The sequence below is a fragment of the Rhopilema esculentum genome, chromosome 2, assembly GCF_057945365.1.
Source record: "Rhopilema esculentum isolate cy_ngs chromosome 2, ASM5794536v1, whole genome shotgun sequence".
Classification (NCBI taxonomy): Eukaryota; Metazoa; Cnidaria; class Scyphozoa; order Rhizostomeae; family Rhizostomatidae; genus Rhopilema; species Rhopilema esculentum.
Window position 1 is genome coordinate 5,210,989 of NC_142816.1, and position 25,722 is coordinate 5,236,710.

Here is a 25,722-nt window from a genome sequence, read left to right on the forward strand (position 1 = left end):
CACAAGGTCATTTTGCTATGATTAGAATACAGAAAACCACATATCTAAAACGAAAGACCATCTGCCTAGCCAAGTAACATGAAAGACAAATTACGTCTGAGAATATCAAATGACTCTCGTGTTTACAGAAAGATTTAAGGAAGAAATATACCCAGAGATTTGTGCAGCATAAAACGAATTTACATCCAAGAAAATCACCATAACATCGACAAATAAGAAATGAGAATTGGGCATTGACTGCAGAGTGTATACAGAACAAATACTGTCTTTGCAAGTCAATAAAAAGTTTTTGCCCACACCAGCAATCAAGAGCCTCTTCTGCTCATTCTCTGAAGAAAAAATGATTTTGAGAGAAAACCAAACGGCAAACGTAGCGAAAAAATGAATTTTGATAGCTTCTTTCCACGTGTAATCGTCTAGTTAATTAACCAAGAAACTTTAGCCACATCTTACGAAAGACGATATGAAGGATGTTGTAGAAAGCAGTTTTCATTATTATATTCAGAATGAGGTTTTAAATAAAAAAAATCTGCCGTTAAATTGATCCAAGCTCAGCCTGAAATCTTCCTATAAACTTATTCAAGCTTTCACTTAAATGCAAACATTGGTCGAAGACCTGACGAGATGAGAGCCATACCAATATGAAGGTAAACTTAAAAATTGGATGAGCAATCGACGAAAATCTTTCTTAAACCTCATTTCAGTCTTTCGCTCATCCAAAAAGTATAAGATTGAGATAACTTCTTTTCACTGAGTTTCACGAGAAGAAGAAAACTCGTAGAAACTGCAAGTATGGATTCGTGAAGATTCTTTAACTATGAAAATTATTACTAAGTTTCAGAGAGCAATAAAACATCAAATATTTTAAAGGATACTAATTTACTTGAAATAAATAAAACATTCTTACAGAACTACTATCAATTTAATATTAAATGTAATATTAGCATCTATCAACTAAAAAGTTATTCAAACAATTCAATACGGCCTAAACAAAATATATTTACAAAACGGCACTCTAAGATTTCAGAAAAATTAAACAAACGCTAAGGAGTCTTGGACGACCGAGCCCCCGACGAAGTAATTAGGGGAGGGGGTGCTCTAAACAAGTTGCCAAAAACTTATAGTAATCTGCCATCATTATTTTTGTGCTCCAGCCCCCCAGCTACATTCAAATAGTGCTTTGTCTATTGACCTACATAACTGACCTAATGATACGGCGCAGAAACAGCGTCAAAAAATGGTAGCACTAAATTCCAAGAAAAAATAACCACTCTCAAAAGATACGATATCCTTTAAAGAGAGTATCGAGTAGTCGCTTTAAAGTGTAAACAAGTTCTTTCGAGATTAGATGCTCTTATCATAGACTTAAGAATCTTGATCGAAGATTCAGTTTATGTGCAATTCTTCACTGAATATTTGTACTTTATCGAAGACTCGATTTATTATCAAAATTTGCTTTGAGAAAACGCCAAGGAAATTTTCAAATTAGCTGGAAGATTTTGAAAATAATTCAAGTATTGCTATTGACGCGAGGCTTAATGTTTTGGTATCTAAAGTTCGATGAATGGTTTTTACTTCTTATAAAGAATAGAATTATTTGACATGTGGAAAATTTCACAATATCTAATTACAATACTGTTTAGCTCAATATAAGCTATTAATTTTGGCTTTTTAACACGACTATTGAACAAGCTAGTTACGTTTCGTCAACAACAGCAGTTTTCTCATGAGCAAAGAGTTCACTTGCTTCAAGTTTTCTTTCTCCGTCCGTAATGCTTTCTCTTCTTCCTGAAGACGCGGTACGAAGGCTTTCGCTTTCTTCAAAATCACTACCTTAGGCGCCCGCTCGTTATTTTCGATTTCGGGAATCGCCGCGCGTAAGCAGTCGAATTTTCGCTTCAATTCATCCCTTCGTTTTCTTTCGAGATCGTTGTGCGAGACTCTTCCGTGAGTCGGACCTCCGTTCCGATTTCGTCCGGAAGGAGAGACCGATTCGTCGGTATCGGAAGAGTTGGGTGACGCTGAAACCGATGCCGGAGAAGAACTGCTTGTTTTACAAACCGCCTTTTTCGGCTTCTCTGTAGCTTTCTGGTGGTTTCTATCATGAGATATGGTCGTTGTGTCAGTCGCCGGCGTATTCTGTCGTTCGGGAACGCTTACAACATCGATTTCGTCTTCTAGAACGAGAAATATCGGATTATTGCAATGAAACATCGACGAAAACCCAGCCTCAAATGAACAGTCTAAAGTATATGAATAAATTGCAGAGAAATTTACCAATCATAGCGGTTACGAAAACCTATCGTTACGCATTACGACAATGTAGCTGGTGTCACTTTAACCATATAAGAAAGCGCGATGCTCACGCGGGTAAACGCAAATTCATTTTCAGAAACCACGCGCTGCACACGCTAGAGTTACCAGTTATGCGTACTTCAAACAACCGGTATTTCAAATACAACTACAGAAGCGCCAACCAAAGCAACCAAATAACAGCATGTTTGCAATGATTAGCTGTTAAGAAAACTGAGCAAATATCATAGACTTATTTTAAATAGGTTGTCTATTTCTACCATGAATAAATAGAGTTGCTAAACCAATGTACACATCCAACCAGGCCCGGCACTAGAAGGGGGCGTGTGGGCTGTGACACCCCCTGTGAAAAATTCCATTACAGAAAGGAACAGTTTTGCAATATAGGGGTATTTAGTCGGCAAATTTCCAAACTTATCGGCAAAAAAGGATGGCTCACCCACTTTGTCGGCAAATGGGACTTGGAACCCCTTTGAGCACAATTTCTGGCGAACGGCTTGCATCCAGCATCGTTCCCAAGATACAACTTAATACTAGCTTACCTAGTTGTAATAGGTAACCAAAAGACCGGAATGTTTACCAAAGACGACAAGGGGGCATTAACAAGAGGGTTCAGCAGAACGATCGAAGGAAGAAATCAAGCCTCAATAGAGAATAGCTGTTATAACTATGATGATGGGTCTTTGATACAGGCACCGCGGAGCAGAGGGGGGATGGGGGGCTAGGGGGATTTAGCCCCAACTTTTTGAAAAAAAAATACAAAATATTAAGAAGTGACCAATCAGCAAAGTACTTTTAATCCGGTTTTAGACCTCCCCACTTCTTTTAGACCCCCTATTTTTCGCAACGCTCCGCAATGCCTGTGGTAAAGGCGTGTATCGCAATCTGGTACCTGTAAATGCACGAATACAAAGAAGAGTTAGGCTATGATAATAGAATTAACCAAACCAGACGGATTGTTTAGATGTTTATGACTTTGCTCACATGTGGCCAACGAGCACGCATTAAACATTTACAAACGCCCTGATAACTAGGCATATGTTCCAATACAGTCGACAAGAGTAACAAAGCAACTCATGTTTGCAGAATGGCAATGAGACTGGCAGCTTTCTTTGAATCTTACAATTTCATGTAATCACTTGTATTCGTTTTCACCCTGGTTATTTCTTAACACGGACGTTTTAGCTCCTGGAAGGTCGCCATTGATTGCAAGTTTAAAAATTTCAATAGAAAATGCAATTTTTCATTTCGATTCGCAAAATACCAAAACGGGGACTTTTATTTTACTGGCATGGCTTAGCTCTTTCCAAAGGAACAAAAGCAGTTTCAACAAGTTTCTAAATCAAAATTTGCTGTTCGATTGCAGGCCAAACAGATGTCGGGATGTCCAATCGGGAAGATCCCCTCCCATTCAAACCTCCCAAGAAACTGTTCCATAAAATAGCTTAACATGTTCACCTTTTCTGCTGACCCCCTACCCAGACGAGATACATATGACATTATCAAGCGATCTCATATCCTTCTATATCCAGGACCTTAGACAACATGACGTCAAACAGTGCTTCTTACATTAACAATATCAAACGTGTGTTCACTATTGCTGTTTATATAGTTGACTTAACATATCTCTGTCTGAACAAAGTTTGATTCAGTTGATCAAATTTGAGGCGATAGAATGAATAGACCAGACAGATGAGCTGTTTTTTCTGTTTTACTTGATTGCTTCAACTGGCAGGTGTATTTACACAGAATTGCATCATTGGTTTTGAAGCTGATGACTTTCAAGGAGGGGGAGAATTATTGTTGCCTTGATGCCTAGGACGTCGCCGAGGGTAAATGGACGACGGAGAACAGTAAATTCAGACTGAAGGAACCGGTACATTACTAGGGGGGGGGGGCAATTGAAACTGTTGATGCTATACAAATTGGCGACTCCGTTAATTTCAAGGGGAGGAGAAGAGGTCATTTCAAACTTATTTGGGCGGCTGGAACTAAACATTTTGCGTTTCGATAATAAATCCAATTTTCAAAAGACTACACCAGGTCTAAATTTTACCATCTTGAAAAACAGCATAGACAAGGAACCATTCGCAGCTTTTCGGTTTCTAAAATATCCATGTAAAAATTGCTTGGAAAACCTGACGCCATTTTCATTTATTTCGTTTTATAATATTTGTAGACGAAAACGTCTAAATTTACTCTGCTAGGTAAAAAACAGCTAAAATTGAAATCCCTGAATTCTAAATTCTTAATTTTTATTTAACGAAAGTAACTTTAGAAAAATGAAATTTATAAGCTCGTTGAACACGCAGGTCTGCTGCGCTTAAAGCGCGAGTACTGATATTTGGCTACCTTAGCGTCATGAGTAAAAATCCATCCATCAAGACAGAGACTAAAGGCTGATTTCCACTAGGCGAATTCTTTTGCGGGAATCGAATTTTGCCAATGTGAGCATGCGTGGTGTAATGTTCTCAGATTTTGCAGCAAAAAAATTCGATTCGCAGAAAGTAGATCACGGTCCTACTCTATCGCTACGAATGTTTATTCGATTCGCGCGAAAGAATTCGTCTAGTTGAAATCGGCCTTAAGAGCGTGAAGCATAAATTACGACAGCCAGGACAGATTTCGAGATCTGATTACGCAGACTCGAAACAAAAGTTCAATACAGTCATCTAGTATTTATCCAACGCTTCAAATTGTATGCTTCTATTTGCTTATTTGCTTCTATAGCCAGATAATGACTTAACAAGGAGCAGATGCGAGTCAGTATGAGCATGTCGAAGTCTGGGAAAGTATTCAAAGGCGTAGAAACGGGGGGATTGTTGCTAGAAGTGAACATAATCTAAAGGAATGAAATCTGGAATCAGGAGGGGGAGAGTATCCAAAGGCGTAGAAACGGGGGGGTTGTTGCTAGAAGTGAACATAATCTAAAGGAATGAAATCTGAAAGCAGGGGGGGGGGATATTCAAAAGTGTAGAAGCAAGGGGATTGTTGCTAGAAGTAGACAGAATCGAAAGGAATGAAATATAGAACTCATAGTAAGCCATTCAGCAGGGAAAGGGAAATCTAAAGACCTCAAAACTCCAAACACCTTTTTCATGCAGCATTTTTGCTTGATGTATGAAATAACATTGTCGATACACTTAGCCTACAATTTTTACTTATAAGGGCAAGCTTTCAAACAATATTTATACGATAAATAAATAATATTAAAAAAATGAAGAAAAAAACTGAAATTTCGAAGAATTGAAAAAGATCAGATTAAAATGCGCAACTAGAGAGCGTTTATCTGTGGATTATCTTGTTACAACATCCCGCTTAATTACAAAGTTACATTATGGACTTGAACAGGCAGATTCTAAGGTTTACAAGTCTCGACATAGCCTTTAAGAGGTAAATTAGCTGGGGTTGGGGTCTTTGCTTATATAAAGAGATGGAAGAGTCAGAAGGACAATAGCTACTTTTTAAACAACGGAAGGTCACGGGACTGGAGGGGTAAATGAACCCCTAGTTAGCGTGTGAAAAAGGGTTCGGGTTTCGAATAGAAAAAGTGCTCACTTTAATGTAAATTTGACAATTTAATGTAAAATGGACCCGCCCCCGGCCTTTACTTACTGCTTGACTTAATTCTTCTTTTGCAGGTACATCTGTGTACCGAAGGACTGATTAACTAAATTCCGTTAAGATTTCTTTTAAGATTGCTTAACAGGTAAGATTTGATTTGTTACGTAAAGTTGCAGTTACTCTTAAGGCCTACGTTAGCAAAGTCACAACGGCTACTTGTAGTCTATTTACAGAATTCATCATACTTAAGTTGTTTTTCAAGGTTCAAGCATAGCAAAGGTTACTGGGCTATCAAATTTTACTGGGCTACAAAATTAGACCAAGCTTGATTTTAACTGTGCCCATTCTAAAATTGTTAATCAATTATTGTTTTTTTTCTAGCTGCACAACATAAATTACCTATTTTATATCTATCAGACTGTATAATACCAGCTGTTGTATTAAGACCAGCACAGCCATTAAGCCAGTTAGTAATCGCTTATTTTTAGCGACGATCAGTTATGTTAAATGAGGTCCTGAGAAAAAGCGGTGATTACAGCCCAGAAACATGGCGGTCTCACAGTCCGTGGCCGTGCGGCAAACCAATGAAAACAAAGGAAATTTAGGTGCTCGCCCTCGAATCCACCCTTGTTTACATCTCTTTTCTTAATAAGGTTTTCAGTGTTTAAGAGTACAGTTGAATCTTATTAAGTTGTATCCCAGATGACTTGGAAATTCGCCAAGTCGGTCTGATTTTAAATTCCCATCTGAAACTTTTACCTTGTTCAAGTCAAAAGACGTACCTCGGATAATACGGACATTCACTAAATCAGATCATTTGCTTACTTCCCTTACGGAGAAGTGAACAAGTTTCTGGCTTCTTGATATAAATTAGTAAGAAACAAAGACCACTCTAACCAAACTCTTTCCGATTCACTCAAGTTTTTAAAGTCCTATTGCCCTCAGTCTCTTCGCAATGAGTACACTATTGCTAGTAGTAACTGCTTAAAGTAAAGGTCTGATATTTTTTTTCGATTTTATACATAACAGAATAAGAAAATGTTTTTGGAAGATGATGAAATGACGATCAAGGTAAATAATGAGCTGGTGAAGATCTTGGTCATGTAAGAAAAAAATTCTACAATAGGATGAATGAGGAACCCTAAAAAAGGAGCATTTGGCAGATTTCACCAAACAATGCAAAAGCTCCTTGATCGAAACTAACAACAAAATAAGTGTAAAAACAAGTCTAGACTTGAATAGCAGGGTTTAGAAAATGAAATAAGAAAAGGCTTCTATGATTCAATGAGATCAAAAGTTTGTGACGAAGATATTGATGAGGCAAACCAAAGTGTCAACAGTCAGAGATGATTATGGGAAAATATTTGTTTGAGAAAATCAAAATAGCCTTATGTACATTACTGAGCAAATCTTCCCTATATTTATATGGTATTTAAACCGATACATAAAAACGAAGTTAAATCTGTTTGACAAGGAATTATGACATTCAGCAAGGTGATTTTTGACCTAAATAAAAGTACAGCATATAAGATAAATACCTATTAAAGTTAACAGTCATAAAAAGATGACGACAAAATATTTATCGCATATCAGTGAGAAATCAAATATATGAAAAATGTAACAAAAATAAGAAAAATATGACACTTACCACTTTCGGTTTCATTTGGTGACAATAACGGTAGGTTTCTTGTAGCTGTAAAATTCGAGGAGAGTTTCAATGGCGTAACGGCATCTTTCGATAAATTCTCGATTTCTCTCGGCGAAACAGTGGATGTGATTGGTACAAAAAGGTTCATGCTACTGCGGTCGTCGAAAATAATCGGAGTTGTCGCTGTAGAGCGAAAAGTTAATTGAAGTGGCGTTGCGGCGAAGTTTCGAGACGGGCATCTCGTAAGTGAAGTATTGTTGTTATCAGGCGAAGAGCGAGATGAGCGAATTTGTTCCGCTGTTCCCCACATACAGTCGCTTTTCAACATCGGCAGGCGAAGGTCCCGGAAGTCTTCGGCGAAATCGTAAAATGGATCGTTTTCTTCGTTATCATCGAAGCATGTTGTCGAATACAAATCAAAGTTATCGGTAAAAGTCGATTCTTTAACGAAATAGTCGCTTTCGTCGTCATCAACGAATGATTCAAGTCTTGGTGTTGACGGCGGCGTCAAGTAGCTGTATATTCTGCTGGCGTACTGATGGTCGTCACCTATCAATGGGTCACGTTCTTTTCGCGCCATTTTCAAATAATAGTGACAGTAGCTGATTGCTGTAATAACAGATTTGATATCCTGTTTAGAAACTTTACTGTAGTCAACGATGAGTTTGAAGTCTCTTTGATTCTCTCTGAAATTCTTTGGTGACTTTGCAACTCTGCCAGACAGCTCCAGTCGTGTACAACCACTCTCACTACACTACACTTACTTCCGCGATCAAACAGATGAAGATGAATTCTTCCGACTTTTACGATCACCCATATCTTGGCAAACTTCTCTCTCAAAAATACCTCCGAACCCTCAACGCTGTTTTCTTCAATGTAACTCTTTTGAAGCGATAAATGCTTTGCCTTACAGAGTGTCTGTACGCAAAGAAAAATCTTCTAGTTGTCCACAAAGACAGCAAGTTATTTCGGAAAGCTAAACAAATAGAATGCTGCCGTGCAACGAATTGCTAAGTGTACTCAAACGTGTGTTGTTGAATCAACTGAATTTCTTTTCGATAGTGATTTTCAATCTCTTTCAGTCGCATTTATGATCAAGAATTTGTCTAAAGCACTAGTTATGTTTACACCATTCAACTGGGGTACCAGCCGTTATTGCAAGTGCTTTATTGGTAACGGCCGGCGCACGTGTTTCACAAGTGTACACATAATCTCAAAAATCTTATGATCTTTCATCAACGAAAGAATCACTCGCGGCTTAAAAGAGTAGGGCACCCGCGCGGCACGGGGGATCTGTTAGCTCAACAAATGCTGCAAACAGTTGAAAACCGCGTTTGTTTCACCTGATTTCAGTGAGTGTGGGAGTAGGGCCACCAGTTGATTAGAAACATTTGATACTAAAACTGAAAGTATCTACCATTTAGACCCCCTGATTGCCGAAGGAAACCTTTTGAAAAGATACACACCGGTGATCTTGTGCCGAGACGGACAAAATATACTGATGCCGAGCTAGAAAATCTACTGTAAAAGTTAACTTTATTTTATGACCTGATAATCGAAACCGCAGAGGTAGCGATAAATTAGTAGCCGCGTGTTTTCGTTATGTCACATAGACCTGTTCCAAGATGCCAAAGATTGGCAGTTTAGGGATAATTGCGTAATGGGGAAATTAGGGGGGGGGGAGGTTTTTATCTAGACCTTCGGCGCAAATAAATTGTGATCCAGCTCAGTTTTGACGATCTGAAGGCTATTGGAACATTAGATTTTCTGAAGCTTGATATCTTGTTGACGTTTGCTGAATTTTAAAAAAATTCTCAACAAAAAATGTTAGGCAAACTCACCGATCCTAGCTGAGCAAAGGAAGGCGGGAAATTTGAAAATGAGTGACGCGGCACCTAGAAAATTTCAAAAATGATAATAAACTGTCAAGATAAAACAAGTAAAATTTTCTAAAATGCATATCTTATAACCAAAATGAAAAATTTTTCCTTTGATTTTCAACGAAAAACATACAAAGCAAACAGAAAATATCGTTAAAATAACTAAATTCGGTTTATTGTAGCATCCCTCTGTTCTGAATAATTTTTGAACTTCAGTGCTGTCCAATTGACTCCTTTTTAGATAGCTATAATTAATAACTCAATGTATTGGGGTAGGGGAGACGCAGGTTCTGTTTTGTTTGCCGAAAGATATAATTTTCTAAAAACGTCTTAGCTTCCCCCATCTAAGCATACAAACAGGGGATTATTTTCTGGTTATAGGTGCCCCGCTTCAGTTCTATTCCTAAGGGCCCCGATACCTTTGTTACTGCACTAGTTGCAGGCCAAATCGCGGGCGCATTTTATGGATGATTATCCGTCACTCTTGAAAACTGGGCGCAAATAAACTAGAATGCTTACCAAAAGTCTTGGAAAAATAAGCTAAAATTACGCATAAATTCAGTAGCACCCCCCCCCCCCTCAGATAATTTAATACAATAGTTTCAAAGCTTGAAGCTTAACTAATGTAACTCTATCATCTAGGGTAAGCAATAGGCTTCTCCCCGTTTTGGAGAGGGTGATATTTTTGTATCTTACGGCTGGAAACTTTTATTTCATGAAAATCAATCATTGACTGCAAGGTATTCCAAGGGCTTTTGGAAAGGATTGAAGATAGTAGAAATACGAAGTTTTTAATGGTTTATTGGACAATTTGCAAAGGAAAGAAACATTTGTTTGTATTGATGTTCCAGAGAAACGAATTTCTCATCTTGTGTAAATACTTGTATGCCAAATATGTGTTCATATGCGTAAAATCTTGATGATGAACAAAATACTTTTCTTTATCCTCATATCACATAAAGATGATTTGATTGCCAAGGTTTAAATCTGCATCAGCCAGGAAAAGTTTTTATTTTTTAGGACCTAATATTTTAATAAGCTTCCTCTTGAATCTCGTAGCTGGAGCGAATTAAAGTTCTTTATATAAGTATTACACGTAATTTATCTCCTTCGTTTTAACCCTCTTCCATTGTATAGCTCGCTCACTTTGACATTTTTCTAATTTGGTTTTATCTTTATTTCTAGACACACATTTATAACAGCTTTTCGTAAGTTGAAGTGTAAATTCAGTTTAAATATTCGTTAAATAAAAAATAAAAAAAATAGAGAGTAGTAATGTTGGTAAAAATTCAAGGGAGATGGGGATGTTGTGCTTGAAAATTACTTCGTTATAACATTTGAAGCTGGTTTATTCAAGAATCAAGATAAACACAAAAGGCAACACTTCCTACGCCTCCAACGAGTTGTACGGCCATCAAAAGTTAAAGCTTACAAACTGACTATTAAAAACAACTAACATAGTTCACTTTGGAAGCATCTTTGGAAATCTTAATATCATCATTATTATAACGATCAGTAAAATGGTTAAATTGCTTATCCAATAAGCAAACACGGCCTAAATGGCGGGAGATTTGATTGAATTATATTATATAAAAGCGGGCGACTGCCATCAAAACAAAAATCGTTTATTCCACGTGGCTTTGATAGCGAAATACAATGCATGAACAATTCAATTGTTTCGTTTGCGCGCCGATGTAAAGTGCGCACAATTCTAGAATTAACTGGACTTAATAAGTTTCAATGTAATAATGACAATCTAACGCCACCAGGTGTGCATGCCCTTTGAGGCAATCGTTTATATTGTGTTGTTCTTCTCAATGTCGTAATAGGATGGCGGCTGCAAAGTTATGAAAACATTTAGAGGTCTACTGTTAATATGAATGGCTTTTGCAATAAAGCGGTGAAGCCCTGAAAAGTGGCAGTTAACAGACTGAAAATTATGGAAAAGTCGTCAAAGTTTTATTACCACGCCCAAGCCTACGCATTCAAAGACCGACAAACAACTTTTTGTTTAGGGGGGCAGCCCTGATAAATAATTGTAACAACAGCCATATTTCATAAAATATAAGTATTTTACTTATGGTACCTAAGTATTTTGGGGGGACAAGTCCCCCCGGCTCCCCGGTATCTCGGTCCTTGTACTTATTTATTCATCGCTCTAAATTTGGGTTTTCAGAAAGCGAACTTCATGCCCAATAAGGGAGAGACACATTTTTCTAGATTCTGCGACATGGCTTCTGTGAAGCGGTCCGAAAACATAATGACAATAATGATCAATTCATTCACAGAAGTTATTAGATTTGTTTAGGCGTTCTGTAAGAATCAATTAAAATCGAGGCGAAAATATACAGAAATTTTGCCAGTGAACTACAGCGATGCTAATGCAAAGAAAAATATATTTATCAAAAATCGAGAAGGACTAAAGGGGGTTTTTAACAGAAAAGGAAATGCCAATATTAACAGCAAGAGGAGTAACATCAGTAAAAAAGCGAATGAAAAGTTCTACCAAGGCAAAGTAATTATATTTGTGTGCTTTATGAGAATAAGCTGGTAATTTAAAGTCCAGACGTTCATTTAGTACGCCAACTTTAAACAAATTATTCATTATTATTATTATTATTATAAAGGCTTAGAGAGGCTTTGGATCTAACGATATCGCGAATCATTTTTCATTATGAATCTTACAAACGGTATTGATATACGAAACCAGAAGATTTTGTGATACATCGTCTCATGCTGCAGGAGTTTCTTGTCATTTGCTCTAAAATATTTTGGGTAGTTAAAAACGGGGGATTAAAATAGGGGGGGCGAGAAAAGCCTCAAAACTTCCGAAACAATCACAAGATATAATTGAATCTAACATAACTGATATGTGACTATGCAAATCAGGCTACATTAAGGCTCCCCCTTCCTACCACTGCTCATTTTGAAATCGAGGTTGCTGTCTTTCCATTGGGTGCCCGGGAGTGCGACATTCCCAAAACCTCCCGGCATTGGCGTGCCTTTAGGTGGATCCCTGTCCCTAATAGAGGTTTCACTCCAGGCCAGAGCTGGACAGTACAATCTTTTTTAGGCATGCTCTAGACTGCACCCCAGGATCTGAAGCGGTTTACAAAACCGCGAGGTTTACAAAACTCGAGTATAACAAAAGTAGCTTGCATATAGTAAGTTTTGAACAGTTGTTTTTGCCCTGCAGCATGCACAGCGGATGCTTAACTTGGCTTTTTATTAAGCCCCTAAAATGGTTTGTTATAAAATGAAATTACAATTTTGCATGCATAGGGCATAAACATTGTTCTCTTTAATAGAGTGTATTCACATGGGATGAATAATTGATACTGTCTAAGACCTGAAACCTTTGTGTACAGTCAGTTTTCATTTGTCAAAAGTACTTCCTGTTTTGGCTGACAGCGATATCTTAACAAGAGGAAATAAGAAAACAAGTAATAATGAAACGACAAGACGGCAATTCACATACAAAATGTGTTAACAAAGAAACAAAGAAGGTATTTTTATATCTACCACAAACGTCATTGGAATATGTGGTCAGGGCACCAACAGCTGAGTATAGAAACTATGGCTTGCATTTTAACTTGCTTTTGTAGTATAGCTTGCATTCTCATGCTAAAGGATTTTAAATATCAAATAATTTAATATGAATATGAAAAATATGAATGTGATCCTCCATTTTCGTACATAGTTGAAGCAAAATTCTCACAAACAATGTAGAATATATCTCTCTCATCCTCCAATTTCAATATCTGATGAAGATTTTGTCAAAAAATTTGATCACATAACAGGGCTTTTAAAGAAAAGCCAACAACTAGGCCTTTGAATTCTTAGGCCATGGTACTCAGAAAATTGTCGTTGAGAGAAGTCTTGAACAATTGCGATAAAGGGGTGGCCAGCAAAGAGCGGAATTGTCTAGTTTCCATACTCCTCGACCGGATAATCATAAATAAGCATGATTAATAGTCATAAATTAGTATGATTAATTATTTCAAGTAAAGGGTTAGGGTTAGGGTTAGGGTTAGGGTTAGGGTTAGGGTTAGGGTTAGGGTTAGGGTTAGGGTTAGGGTTAGGTTGAGGGTTAGGGTTAGGGTAAACTAAAAACGTCACCAGGTCGAGCAGTATGGAAACTAGACAGCTCCGCAAGGAACGGGCTGATACCCCCATAAAGTTTCGGGGGATTAATGTGAATTTCTCTGGAATTTGGGGACACTGTTGGGTAGGGTTCTAAAATATATACCCTTTTTGTTCAGAGACTAGTAACTTGGAAAAGATTTTCAACCAAATTGAAAAATGTTATTTAGCCTAAAAGATGGAAAACTACCAATACAGCAAAATATCATGAGATGAAACCTGACAATTTTTGTTTTGCTTTAAGGGAGAGGTAGACAACATATATACTAAATTCATATTCTGACGAATAGGACGAAAATATTTCGGATTAACCCCTCCCTCTTGAATAAAGAAATGAAGTTGTATAGGCAAGAGGTACTGAATGGGCAACCTTAAAAGTAATGTGTTCGCGCTTTTGATTGGCCTTTTTCGATTTACAACTGGGTATGCATATTTCCTAGGTTAGCATTTCGATCATTTTTCTAACGTTCTATGCTCTGCGAGAGAAAAGCATAAGTGTGTTTCAAAACTTTTGTTTTTTTAGACCTTTTACCTTTTTCCATGAATACAAAGGAGCCAAATTACAAAACATACATATTTCATACCTTCTTATGCCATATAGATGTAGCAAAATACGGGGCACGATCCTCAACGAAATAAAATACATCCTAACTTAACAAATATTTTAAAATAAATTATAATTTTCATTTTACAACAGAATATTTTCTTATGCATACAACAGAATAAATAGTACTTGTGACCAATGCATTGTATCTTTATGTATATGTGGTATTGTAACTTTAATGAATTGGTTTTAGGAAGCTTTAGGGTAGCTAGATATTGTACCAATTTTAAATAAAGAAAGAAAAAATGACGAGATAAAAATATGAGGATACCACTGTAGCGTGGAATGAAACACTGAGATAGAAAAGAGCACAATCCTTCAGGGATTGAATTGTATTTAGACACGTTTCACTAATCCGGGTTAAACAAACATAGAAAATCCCATTCACCGGACTGGTAATCAGAACATATCGATTCTGGTAACTGTTTAAATGTTTGTTTACGAGCTGGTCATTCAACCGGACAAAACAAACTTCTACGGCACGAATTGTTGAAGATTTTCCCAAAAGAGCATTTCAATAGCACACCCTAATGTAGAGCAGAAAAGCCGGTTATTTGAAATGGAACCAGAAAGCACCGAAACCGCACGGGTCATTCGACATGTGGTCCGTAGCTGGTTACCAAGCAACAATCCGATTCATAACGTCACAACGTAAACATTGTTGGTACCATTAACAAACAGCTCTGTTGGCGTTATCGAAACACCTGCTTGAAAAAACAAAGCTAGATCAATAGGTTTAATATTGGTAATGAGTTATAAAAAGGGGCACCAGTTTAAAACATCGAAGAATGATTCGAAGCATGAAAGAACGTTGAGACCACATGCTTACTAATTACCGTCTATTTTGAAGCACTGATTTAAGTCCCGTTGATCTTATGTTACAATTAAACTCATTCAATAACTCGCTACACAGAGATGTCACGCTATACATTTCTATTACAAAGCGCAAGGTCAATTAACAATTGAATTCTCAATAGGAGTTTAGCTACAAAGTTATCAGATATAATCAGCATATTGCATTTTGATCAGGAAAACGCAGACATTAAAGGTATTGCCACAGCATTGCCAAAGCTAGAAATCCGAGTCAAGTGTAAGCAAATAAATACTCCTTTACCAGCAAGGGGCGAGGAAGGACGGGGTTTCTCTCTTTGTCCTTGATCAGATGGCCTTGATTGGGGTGGTGACTGAATGGTACAAATCTTATGTTGGGGGAGGGGGGGGGGGGTCTTTGGAACTCTCTATTTCAAACCAAACACGCATCTAAGCATTAGCAAGCACCTTGTGTTGTATTTCAATTCATTTAAATTTTGCTTTGTTGACCGACCATCTAAGAATTTGTCAAAGAAGTTCTTGATGCTGATTAAATAAAGTTACATGCCTTGCTTTTTGTTATATGTACATCCTTGCCTTAGAATTTCAATGCAATAATCATTTAATGCCAAGTCAAAAACACGTCTTGCGGTCTCTTTGCCTAGCAAAGAAACACTCGCTAGGATTTTGTCTGTTTCATGATCGTATCTCTGATCTTGAAATAAAATTAATCAAGACGAAAGTGTGTGCTTTCAAAGCATGCCAACGTCCCAAAGAAATTCACGGAATATGCATTTATTATGCATTTGATGCCAAAACATCAGTACATGATTCTCATCGAGTTTAAGCAGACAAAATCTATACTTCCGCACTGAAAATGACTCTTGCTAGAATTGCACTCCTTATTAGAAGATACCTCTACGGCATGTCTCAGTTGTTATTTCACTGAATTCATTATTCAGTTTCCTTACACTGTTCTCTTTATATAAGGAAAAAATGTCTATAAGAATATTAAGGCTTAAAATCGCCGAAATTTAAGAATAATTTAAGAATAGAGCAAGGGTCAAGCTTCATCAAGAATCAAATTTGCTTTTTATTTGTGTTTTTATAAAAGCAAAACAAGTGCTACTTTCATGCCTTGAAATTTGGCCAAAAACACATTTGGCCAAAAACACCATCATGCAACCCAGTTACATCTTGTGTCGCTTAAAAATGATTTGAGCAGTGGCCGATTTAAGGGGGGGGGGCAACTAGGGACAGTTGCCCCTCCCTCAACGAGTTGAAGCAAGTCTGGCGCCCCTTTTTGGAAATTGTGCGCCCCTTTTGAAGAATGAGAATCAGGGGGAAAAGTTTCTGAGACCGATAGGTTAATTTGCTTCAAGGATTACCTCAAAGTTATGTTGTTTATTCTGAAAAGGTATATGAAATTGTCGTATACAGCGTACTCTTGTCATCAATTTTTGGAAATTTTCCAGCACCCCCACTATCGACAGCCCCTCCTTCAAATTTGCTCTGGATCCGCCTCTGAATTTAAGAATAATTTTGGGCTTAAAATTAAAAAAATGAATATTGAGGCTCAGCAAAAAAATTAGGTATTCTTATAAAAAAGTGTGTATTGCCTGAAAGGATTAGAACCAACAGTTATAGAAGGGGCATTCTGTTTGGGGCTAAGAAAACACCTCTATCCCCTGAAAAATGAAACGTATTTTTTCTATGGGCAATTAAACGACAAGAAACTATACAAGTCCAGTAAAATGATTCAATTATGAATATCATACAAAGAAATTTCACTGATGAACCTCCACCCTGGGTATAAAAGTTGGGGATCGAACTGTGAAAAGCGTTAAGTAGAGATAGGGTCATCTTTTGCGGCCTTTCATTGCTCAACTCCACTTTTCAAGTTTTAGAAACCGTTTTGAGGCATTAGTTAAAGAACCCCATGAAATATTTTCATCAAAAGCCAAAGATTATCACATCAAGTTCAACTGATATGGGGACGCTCATGCTAGGGTACTGACAAGCTGTATTACTGATCAGAGACGCCGGAGAGAGGGCACAGGTCGAGTGTTCCTGTTGCCTTTTGATAGGAGGGGCAAGGGGGCCGAGCGCCCTTTTTATAAAATGCCCTGGACATCGCCGTTTGTAATTAGCAAAAGATTCATATGAAATTCTGACTTAACCACCTTATTCATGATGACATTTTTCAATACAGTTAGCGGATTTTCAAGGTACAACGAGAAAATTAAAAAAAGACAGTTACGAAAGAATTGCTAAAAGCTGAGAATTATTTTTCAGATGCCTGCCTCAAGCGTGCCTCCTTGCCCCTTGGCTGTTTAGGCATTCTTGTTACTAATTTTTGGGCATACTAACTTAATAGCATACGCAGCCCTCGAGTCTAAATACAGATGTTCCAAAGGCATTACTACCACGACGTGTCCTGAATACTGATCTCCACGAATCACAGGCAGAGCAACTGATAAAACAAAATCAAATCGCTGACCAAACAAAACGATCGCTGCAATTTAAGTTGTTAATTTCCAACACGGAGGTGTCAGCCCGTCAACTTGTCTCCTGTTTTCCTATTCGACATCATGTTGTACTGAAGCAATTATTCAAATACAAACCCCCTGTATATTGCTGTAAAGAAAAAGTGAGCAATAATATGTTCTTTCGCAGAGACATAGTCTAACATTGTACACTGCAAACCAGGACGATGGGCAGCCAAGCATTACTTGCTGGTTTACTGATTACGGCTGACATTTTGATATTTTCAATCAAAGCAGATCAGCATAAATATGACCAAGATGGACATACACATTCTACGAGTGAAGATCATAAGCTATTTTTAGGTGAGAAAATGAAGAAGGAATTTGATTCTCTGTCGTTGGAAGAATCCAGACGACGATTGAGGTAAGACCGGATAATTATAATATATTAAGTGTTTGATTTAAGGCATAAGTTGATTATACTATAATTTATTAGTTTAAGAACACGCATTTAATCATGTAAAGAAATGACAGAAAGAACCCAGAGTTGGGCGTTTTTGTCATTTTACCAAGAAACAGATATCAGGAGAATGGCTGTGTGACGTTCGAAAGTAATTTTCAAATTTTCAAGGAAATTTGTTGGTATTTAGAAAGTAAGTTGGAAACTGGCTTCGTTGAACATCGAGCCTTCAAGAAATATTCGTAACTTCAAGGACCTTTCTGGCCGTAAAATTTTCATGGAAAATTAACAGATGTACTTAGTAAAGAAGGTCAAAATTTCATCCCTCCTTACAATAATACTGTTTTGATCCTTTATGTCCATACGTACGAAAGGAAAAACATAAATTACGATACCAAAATTACAGACCTTCTTTTCAAAATCCCAATGTGAAAGTTAGCCTTTTTTTTTTTTAAAAATGGGTGACTTATTTTAAAAGAGTTTGCCAAAAATGAAAGATACGAGATTTGTACGATATTGAATTTCATACCCACAAGACAATTCTACACTTTTTTTAATTTTTGCTTGAAAAAGACCTGATCACAAAATGCAATTATCTAAAGTATGAATGGGGTTTAACCAGAGACGGGTGCTTGGTTAATGGGATTGAGCTTAAAAAGAGCAACAAGCTTTTACGTAATTGAAACACTGAAATGCTTGTATCCAAGCTACAGCTACATTTTTCCATCCCTCTCAACCATATATTTTTCCGATCATTACAAAGGCACTGCAAACAAATACACAATTTCACTCAGTATAGATCTCCCCATATTCAAATTTACTCCTTAAACATATTCATAAACAATCAATAAAAAAAAGTTGAAAAATTACCTTCAGACGAAAGCTTCATGTGGACTAACTCAGCTGCAGATACGTTGGCAGGCAAGACACAGGGTATAGGACCCACGATGCCATTTTATTAGATTCCATTGGCAAAGCAAAATAACCAGTCCATCAATTGGCATTTGTAGAAGCTTGTCGTTTGCTAGAATATGAAAAAGAAGATTTTGTGACTTAGCTACTAAACAAAATGGGGTTCACTCTCATGTTTCTCCAATTTTTACTTTTAAAACCGCACGTTAGCTGGCGTTTAGCTTTACGCGGCTATGGAACTCAGGTACACAATTCAGCGTATCAAACACTAGAGTTTACATCACGTAATCTTTGTTTTGTTGCATATGCTATGGTATTAATAAATTAGGGCACTTCTCTTTGCACAAGAGATGAGACTAGCGATAGGCCAGCGATACATTAGCTTGTCCAACTTAGGCCAAGTGAATGTGGATCAAAATGTGCAAATTGGATAGCTGTGATAACATGCTTCTTATTCGTATGATTGAAAAAGTTTTACAAAAATTACAATCTACAATTACCTCGATACTTTTCTGAATGACTTTTACAGGATTCGGGCCTAGCAACTAACAAAAAAGTAAAATAAGTATCTTCCTTCGCTATATTGAAGTGAAAATATGGTCTTGTACGTTAAATCCAGAAGGATTTGTAGTAGGACTAGTGACTAAGAGTAATTGATTTCTCAAAGTCCAAGATAGATGCAGTTCCCAGCATAAACATCTTTTTTACGGAATTTATTGGAAACAAAGTGACATGTTTTGAATCACGCTCTACACTATGCTTTTATGCATAAAAAGGCATGCATAATTTTGGCTTTAAAAACTCGGCAGAGAGAGAATAAACATTTTTTTTAAATTCTGTGACTTTTATGAACAAATTCCTTGCAAGTGCTGAATTTTTGTTTCGTCAGTAAATCGCTCCACAGCATCAAAACACGAATCAAAAATGTTTCAGTCCTTCTCAAAACATGGCTTAAAATACTGTAAACTAAACTTGAAAGATAATGCATCAGAAAAAGCTACATTTCATATTGAAGAGTCTCGTTTGAATTATTGACAGGCTCCTTGTTCCTCATATTGACTTGGACAAAGATGGTTTCATCACTTTCCCTGAACTAGAGACATGGATAACACATAAATTGAAGCGATGGAACATCAAGGAAGATGTAGAAGCGTTATACAGAGATTGTGACAGGAATCGAGATGGCAAAGTGGCATGGGATGAATTCTCATTAACCCACTATGGTTTCCTGGAATCAGGTAAAACGATTGAAGAAGGCTAGAATACCAGAGAATAGAAGATCAGGGTTTAAAAGGGTGGCTTTGCTTTGATGTGCTAGGCAAGATATACTGTGTATGACCAAAGTCACCAAGGATACACAAAATACTAGCTTTTAAAGAACTCAATGGTAAAAAGGCTTTCATGAGAACTGGTGTATCTGAGGAAACGTGTGGAAGGGTTAGCAAAAGTAAAGCAACAGAGTGTAATGACAACCTGTGGAAGTAACTTGGAACCGGACCATTTTCCAACAATCATTAACAACTACTCCATTGTCTAACAAACAGATTTCACCTTTGCACCTACCACAGTTTTTAACTACAAATGTTTTAGAATACCTCACTCTTATCATGACATTTCAGGGACAATTTAATAAATTTGACCATGAATCCAGGAAATAGCCCTAGAAGTAAGACATCACTGTTGTTTTGAAACAGCTCAGATTTTAGAGCAAATAACAATAACATTGTGTTAATGCAGAGAGCCAGTAGTATTCATGTGGCCATATCTCAACCAATTGGAAACAATTTTAGCTTCTTTCTCACATTTAAAGGTATTTAAAAGTGCCCTTTTAGTTCATATGGTCCAATTAAAAAATGCTGTATAGATTATTAATATGACATAAATCTCAAAATATTTTATTGGGGTTCAAGCAAAAATTTTGGATAAAATGTTAGCATTTAAAGTTAATTTAATTCCATGTAAATGTATTTGCAGACACACATGGCTTGGCAGAAGCAGGAAAAGAAAATTTCAAGGACCTCATCAAGAGAGACAAAAGAAGATGGCTGGTTGCTGATAACAATAATGATACAATGCTAAATGAAACAGAATTTGAGTTTTTTAGGCATCCTTGGGAACACGAGGTCATGATGCGAATTGTAGCAATGGTGAATAATATGATCAAAATTAATACATTTCAGTTAAATCACAATGACCTCTCCTTCTGGGGAATACCCCCTCTGGCTATATGTTTAAGTGGTGGCATTGCTATTATAATTTGATTTAAAAGCATAGATTGCTTAAAACCTTTAAGGGTCCAATTTTATAAAAACATTTAGCACAGCTTCAAATAAAACTGGCTATTAATTAAAAGTTAAGCTAATGCCATTAGATTCTAGTATATTTTTAGCTTGATCTCAGGCATCCTCAGAGAGAATATTCTCCAAAGACTACATAAGCAAATATTTTTGAAGGAATAAACTCACAAGGAAATCAGTACTACTTTGTTCTTTTATGGAAACATTCACTTTGTTACTCTAAATGACACGCTTAGTCCAAAAAGGGAGAAAATTCCAGAATAAATATGGTCTGATAACAGCTTAATAAGTATAATATACAATAATATACTTTCATACAAAAAACTACACAATCAATAAATTGAAAAGAAACAATTAATCAGTAAAATCTAGCTTGCAGGGTTACCTGTAATTAGATAGATGAAAAAGAACAAAAAAATCAGACATGAAGAAAAGGCCTTCAAAGAATTTTAAATTATTACTGTGAATTGTATTAAGTCTAACATAATACATGTTGCAAACAACTGTATGCCATAAAATGAATTTAGGTATTAACAATTAAGACATTTATATTAAAACCTACATAGATACAGGAGACTGATTATATGGTAGACTTATTTTTGGAATCAAATTTTATTGACAGGAAGAGCTTGAGGAAGCTGATACAAACAAGGATGGTTTTCTCTCCATGAATGAATATATAGGTACATTCCTATTTTATACGACAAAGAAATAGTAAATTTAAAATATGATATATTTAGTCTTTAACTAACACTTACCCTTTGCCATTAACTAGGGACAAAAAGGCCCCCCTCCCTCAAACGTCAAATTTGGGGGTTAATATAGACACTGCTGCATTGTCTAAAGTTGTAGGAATATAACCTTAAGCCTCCCTCCCTCCAAAAAAAATTTAATCTCATGCTGTGTCTCTGACTACCTACCTACCTAACTTACCTAACAATCTGAAGAATTATCCCACAATAACATTATTATAAATGGCAACCAACTAGTTCTGAATTTCCTGTTGATATTTAAATTTGCATATTAAAAGTATTTCATAGACTAGCCGTTATTAGCAGTAAATGGATAACTTTTCATTTTAGCGTCTATACACCTCCCTGAAATGAGGCATTTCTATGAAAAAGAATTCCATGAAAAACATGACATAAACCGTGATGGAAAACTTGACCTTGTAAGTATATTCTGATAAATTTATTGAATTTTCCAAAAGGGAAAGCTTAATTTTACCACAGACAGGCGTGCAATGTTGATAGAATTTAAGAGTCGATCAATAAGACAAATTTAAAAGCAAATTTGTTCATTTAAATGTAGAAAAATACCAGATAAGAGGAGTTGCGGAGACAAAAACATGAAGAAAATGTTTTTTTAAAATGAAACAAAGCAACAAACAGGTCAGAAATACTAAGAAGAACAGTGTGAATTGAACAAGATATCATGCGCGTGTTCACTCTATGGGAAGGAATTCGTCAAAACATACCTGTCGTCTCTCTCCAAAAAGCAACGGCAATGGATTAAGTAAATGTCGAATGGGCGTATATCTTCCATAGTAACGATGCATTCGATTCGAATTAAGCAAAAACTTCATGATATCTACCTTTCCTTTATTTAAGAACGAAGATAAATTTCTTAAAGCTGCTGCATTCTCCTCCCTCCTTCTGGCGGCAAAACAGCTAGCATGTTAGTAATGCCTCGTTCTCATCACAAAGCCCGCCGTTTCTCATTTAAACCACCTGAAATTAGCTGACACCAGCATTTTGCAATATGAATATGTAACATGATTTTTTTTCTGGGTCTTTTCTTTCAAACTTTTAAAATTGAATTGATTATATTAAGTTTTATTTAAGAACTAACAAACAGTCCCTATAAAGACATTTTCCTTTGATTTAGGATGAAGTTGAAGAATGGAAGCGTCCTGAAGATTTTAACAAAGCATCTTTAGAGGCAAGACATTTAATTGCAATGGCAGACGAGAACCAGGTACGGAATTTTTTTAGACGGGCTTGAATCTAGATTTCGTAGGCAAAAAGCGCAAAAATAAAAATCAAACGAGAGATTCATGTTTCTTTAATGGTTTAGCATCTCAGAAAAGTGGAGTGCATTTTTATAAGCTATACTCATACCAATCTGCATTTTCAAATGAGCACTTTTATGCCTAATGATCACAGTATTTACTCAACTCATAAGAAAGCACATCAAAAGGAAGTCATCGTTTTGGATGACTCCTTTAATATGCTCAGTTAATATTCCTTGATTCTCTTAAGTTAGTTAACCGTCATCTTTACAAGCGTAAAATTTGAAAATAGCAAGGAAATAACTTTAGCTGCAGTACATTTCATCCATTACCTTGGGAGTAAAATGTTGGATAAAGGTCTAAAATGGTAAGTAGAAATTTATATCCAAGTAAAGATCGAAAATTGCGGGGAGGAAAATTGGCGCCTTTGATTGGTTTTGTGGCTTGACCAATCAGCAACCGCAAAGCTCTTACTCAGTTAACGAAACCGGATATAATTTCCCGTGTCGTTACCAGACGTTTGTTAAATGGAGTTTCAGACGAAAAACTTTTTTCTTTATGCATGATATACTTCAGAATTACAAGCTTTTTTATTCTATTTTCAAACATGATCTTTTAGGAATAGAAGTGTAACGTTTTGAGACGTCTTCGAAATCAGTTAGAAAACAAGATCAAAATACTTAGGCTTTTATTTTCACTCAACTTCATCGGAAAAACTAATTTTTTTTACATATCTTAACAATGACAGTTGACAAAGTCACGTGATACAATCATTAGTTACTACAGTCAGATGACATAACCTCACAAGAAGGACGATATACTATCAGAGTAGACAGGAGGATTTGAACGAAAATCCTAGGGCAGATATAATCATGAAGCCTTTGGTTCAATCAAATTAACTCAAATGTTATTTCTTCAACAGGATGGAAAACTCGATACAGACGAAATTATCATGCACCACATGATTTTCGTTAGCAGCAGTACGACGCAGCATGGATTGCTTTTACATGAAGAATTTTGATGCTTCTACGCATCAATCTATAAAGACTTTGAAGTATTTAAAACATTATAATAACGTGAACAAGAATCATCATCTTTACTTAAATTCTATTCTACGGTAGACAAGAAACCGTTTTTTTCAAAACCTTTGTATATATACAGTATAATTTCGGCAATCTGGACTCCTAATAACTCAACGTCCTGGTAACTAGAAACTTCTTTGTGAATTCTTCTTTAACCTTCACCAATACGTCAAAATTCCTGATAGCTCGAACACCTGTTACTCTGGCTACAATCATCATTCTCTTTGAGGTTCGAGTTATCAGGATCGAGTTCGATTGCTTTTTGATTTTATTGTACTACTTTATCTTAAAGCAATTGAAATACGTCATGATTGAAATAAAGATAAACCAATCTTGTCTATAATAACTCATTTTCATTTCTGCATACTTTATGTTTCATCGTTGATAAGAAAGAGTTCTATTAAGAAAAGATGTCTAGAGGGCTTCTACCGTCTCAAGTGTACAGAAAGCCAGAAAGCTAAAGTCTTAATTCCTTGAAATGATAGCTTAATTCCATTTGGAGCCACTGAGGGGTCTTAGTTTGCGATGGACAAAGTTGGAATGGTTTCTATGCATATCACCGTCATAGAAAAATGACAACATCCAAGTAGAAACTAACAGAAGGTGTAGGAGGTCCAGACGAAGAAATTCCAAACAACTTTGGCTAAGTACTATGTAAAGCAATACATTAATTTCCAATGCCTTTTCGTCAATTAATCAATCAATTTGTAGAACAATTTTATGCTAATAATAAAGCATACAATATTCTACGAGAGCAAGTTGAAGCATAGCTCAACGAGACTTTTTAGGCCTTTTTTGTATTTTTCTCTTTACAAATGGTGACTTTTCCACTTAGTAGAAGCTTTGCATGAAAACATTCTCAACGGCTTTCGTGGCCTCCTTGTGAATCCTTGCAAAACAGTTGAATGTGGAAAGACGCTAAAATATTCAAATTTAAATGTTTTTTATCTGCTTAATATGTGCATTGATGTTCAACAGAATGCTCATAATTAAAACGATGAAACCTCTTTTCAACTTATATTTAACAAATGTACTACAGTAGAATAGTGTACTACATTAGAAGAGTGTATATGAAGCATGTTTGTTTTTCACTGGGTTATTTGGAACTAAAAACAAACATATAGAGATGAGTCAATGAAATTGAGAAAGGAAACGCAGGAAGAGACGAGTTTTGAGGAGATTTACATCTTACATGTGCAAAGCATGTTGCAACACTTAATAATTACATACCCATTTCAGGTCTACTTCACATTGACAGAAGGAAAATATACAAAGCGAATATTCAAATTCTAAGTGAATATTACACTGTTCAATGTTTATTGGGTGCAGATATCTAATACAAAGAAACATTAGAGAAGGATAAAAAATGCACCATATACTAGAAGAAATACAAGCTTTAAAGGTTGAGGAAAATAGTTATTTGAAGGTTCTTTGACAAGACGCATTTGCAGCAAGGGCGTTGCCAATAAATTCTGGGCATGGGCGTGGTCAAGTATGATTAATTTAACTTTT

At 36.3% G+C, this 25,722-nt stretch overlaps 2 protein-coding genes across 3 annotated transcripts; one reads left to right on the forward strand and one right to left on the reverse strand.

The window, feature by feature from the left end:
• Window positions 1–795: 795 nt before the first annotated feature.
• Window positions 796–22,837, reverse strand: LOC135695604 (uncharacterized). 2 transcript variants are annotated; one of them, XM_089110666.1, is made up of 4 exons: window positions 22,595–22,837; window positions 18,779–18,932; window positions 7,526–9,420; window positions 796–2,174 (listed from the first exon to the last, which is right to left on the reverse strand). In XM_089110666.1, exons 3-4 carry the CDS (start codon window positions 8,103–8,105, stop codon window positions 1,693–1,695), a joined length of 1,062 nt encoding a protein of 353 aa, XP_088966792.1. In that variant the 5' UTR covers window positions 8,106–9,420; window positions 18,779–18,932; window positions 22,595–22,837; the 3' UTR covers window positions 796–1,692. The 2 variants fall into 2 exon arrangements, with proteins under 2 accessions (XP_088966792.1, XP_065070810.2); XM_065214738.2 differs by having other exon boundaries at window positions 796–2,177; window positions 22,595–22,805.
• Window positions 17,624–25,557, forward strand: LOC135695607 (calumenin). The gene is made up of 7 exons (XM_065214740.1): window positions 17,624–17,872; window positions 19,859–20,058; window positions 20,795–20,967; window positions 21,740–21,800; window positions 22,200–22,288; window positions 23,005–23,094; window positions 24,051–25,557. Exons 1-7 carry the CDS (start codon window positions 17,676–17,678, stop codon window positions 24,147–24,149), a joined length of 909 nt encoding a protein of 302 aa, XP_065070812.1. The 5' UTR covers window positions 17,624–17,675; the 3' UTR covers window positions 24,150–25,557.
• The last annotated feature ends 165 nt before the right edge of the window (window positions 25,558–25,722 follow it).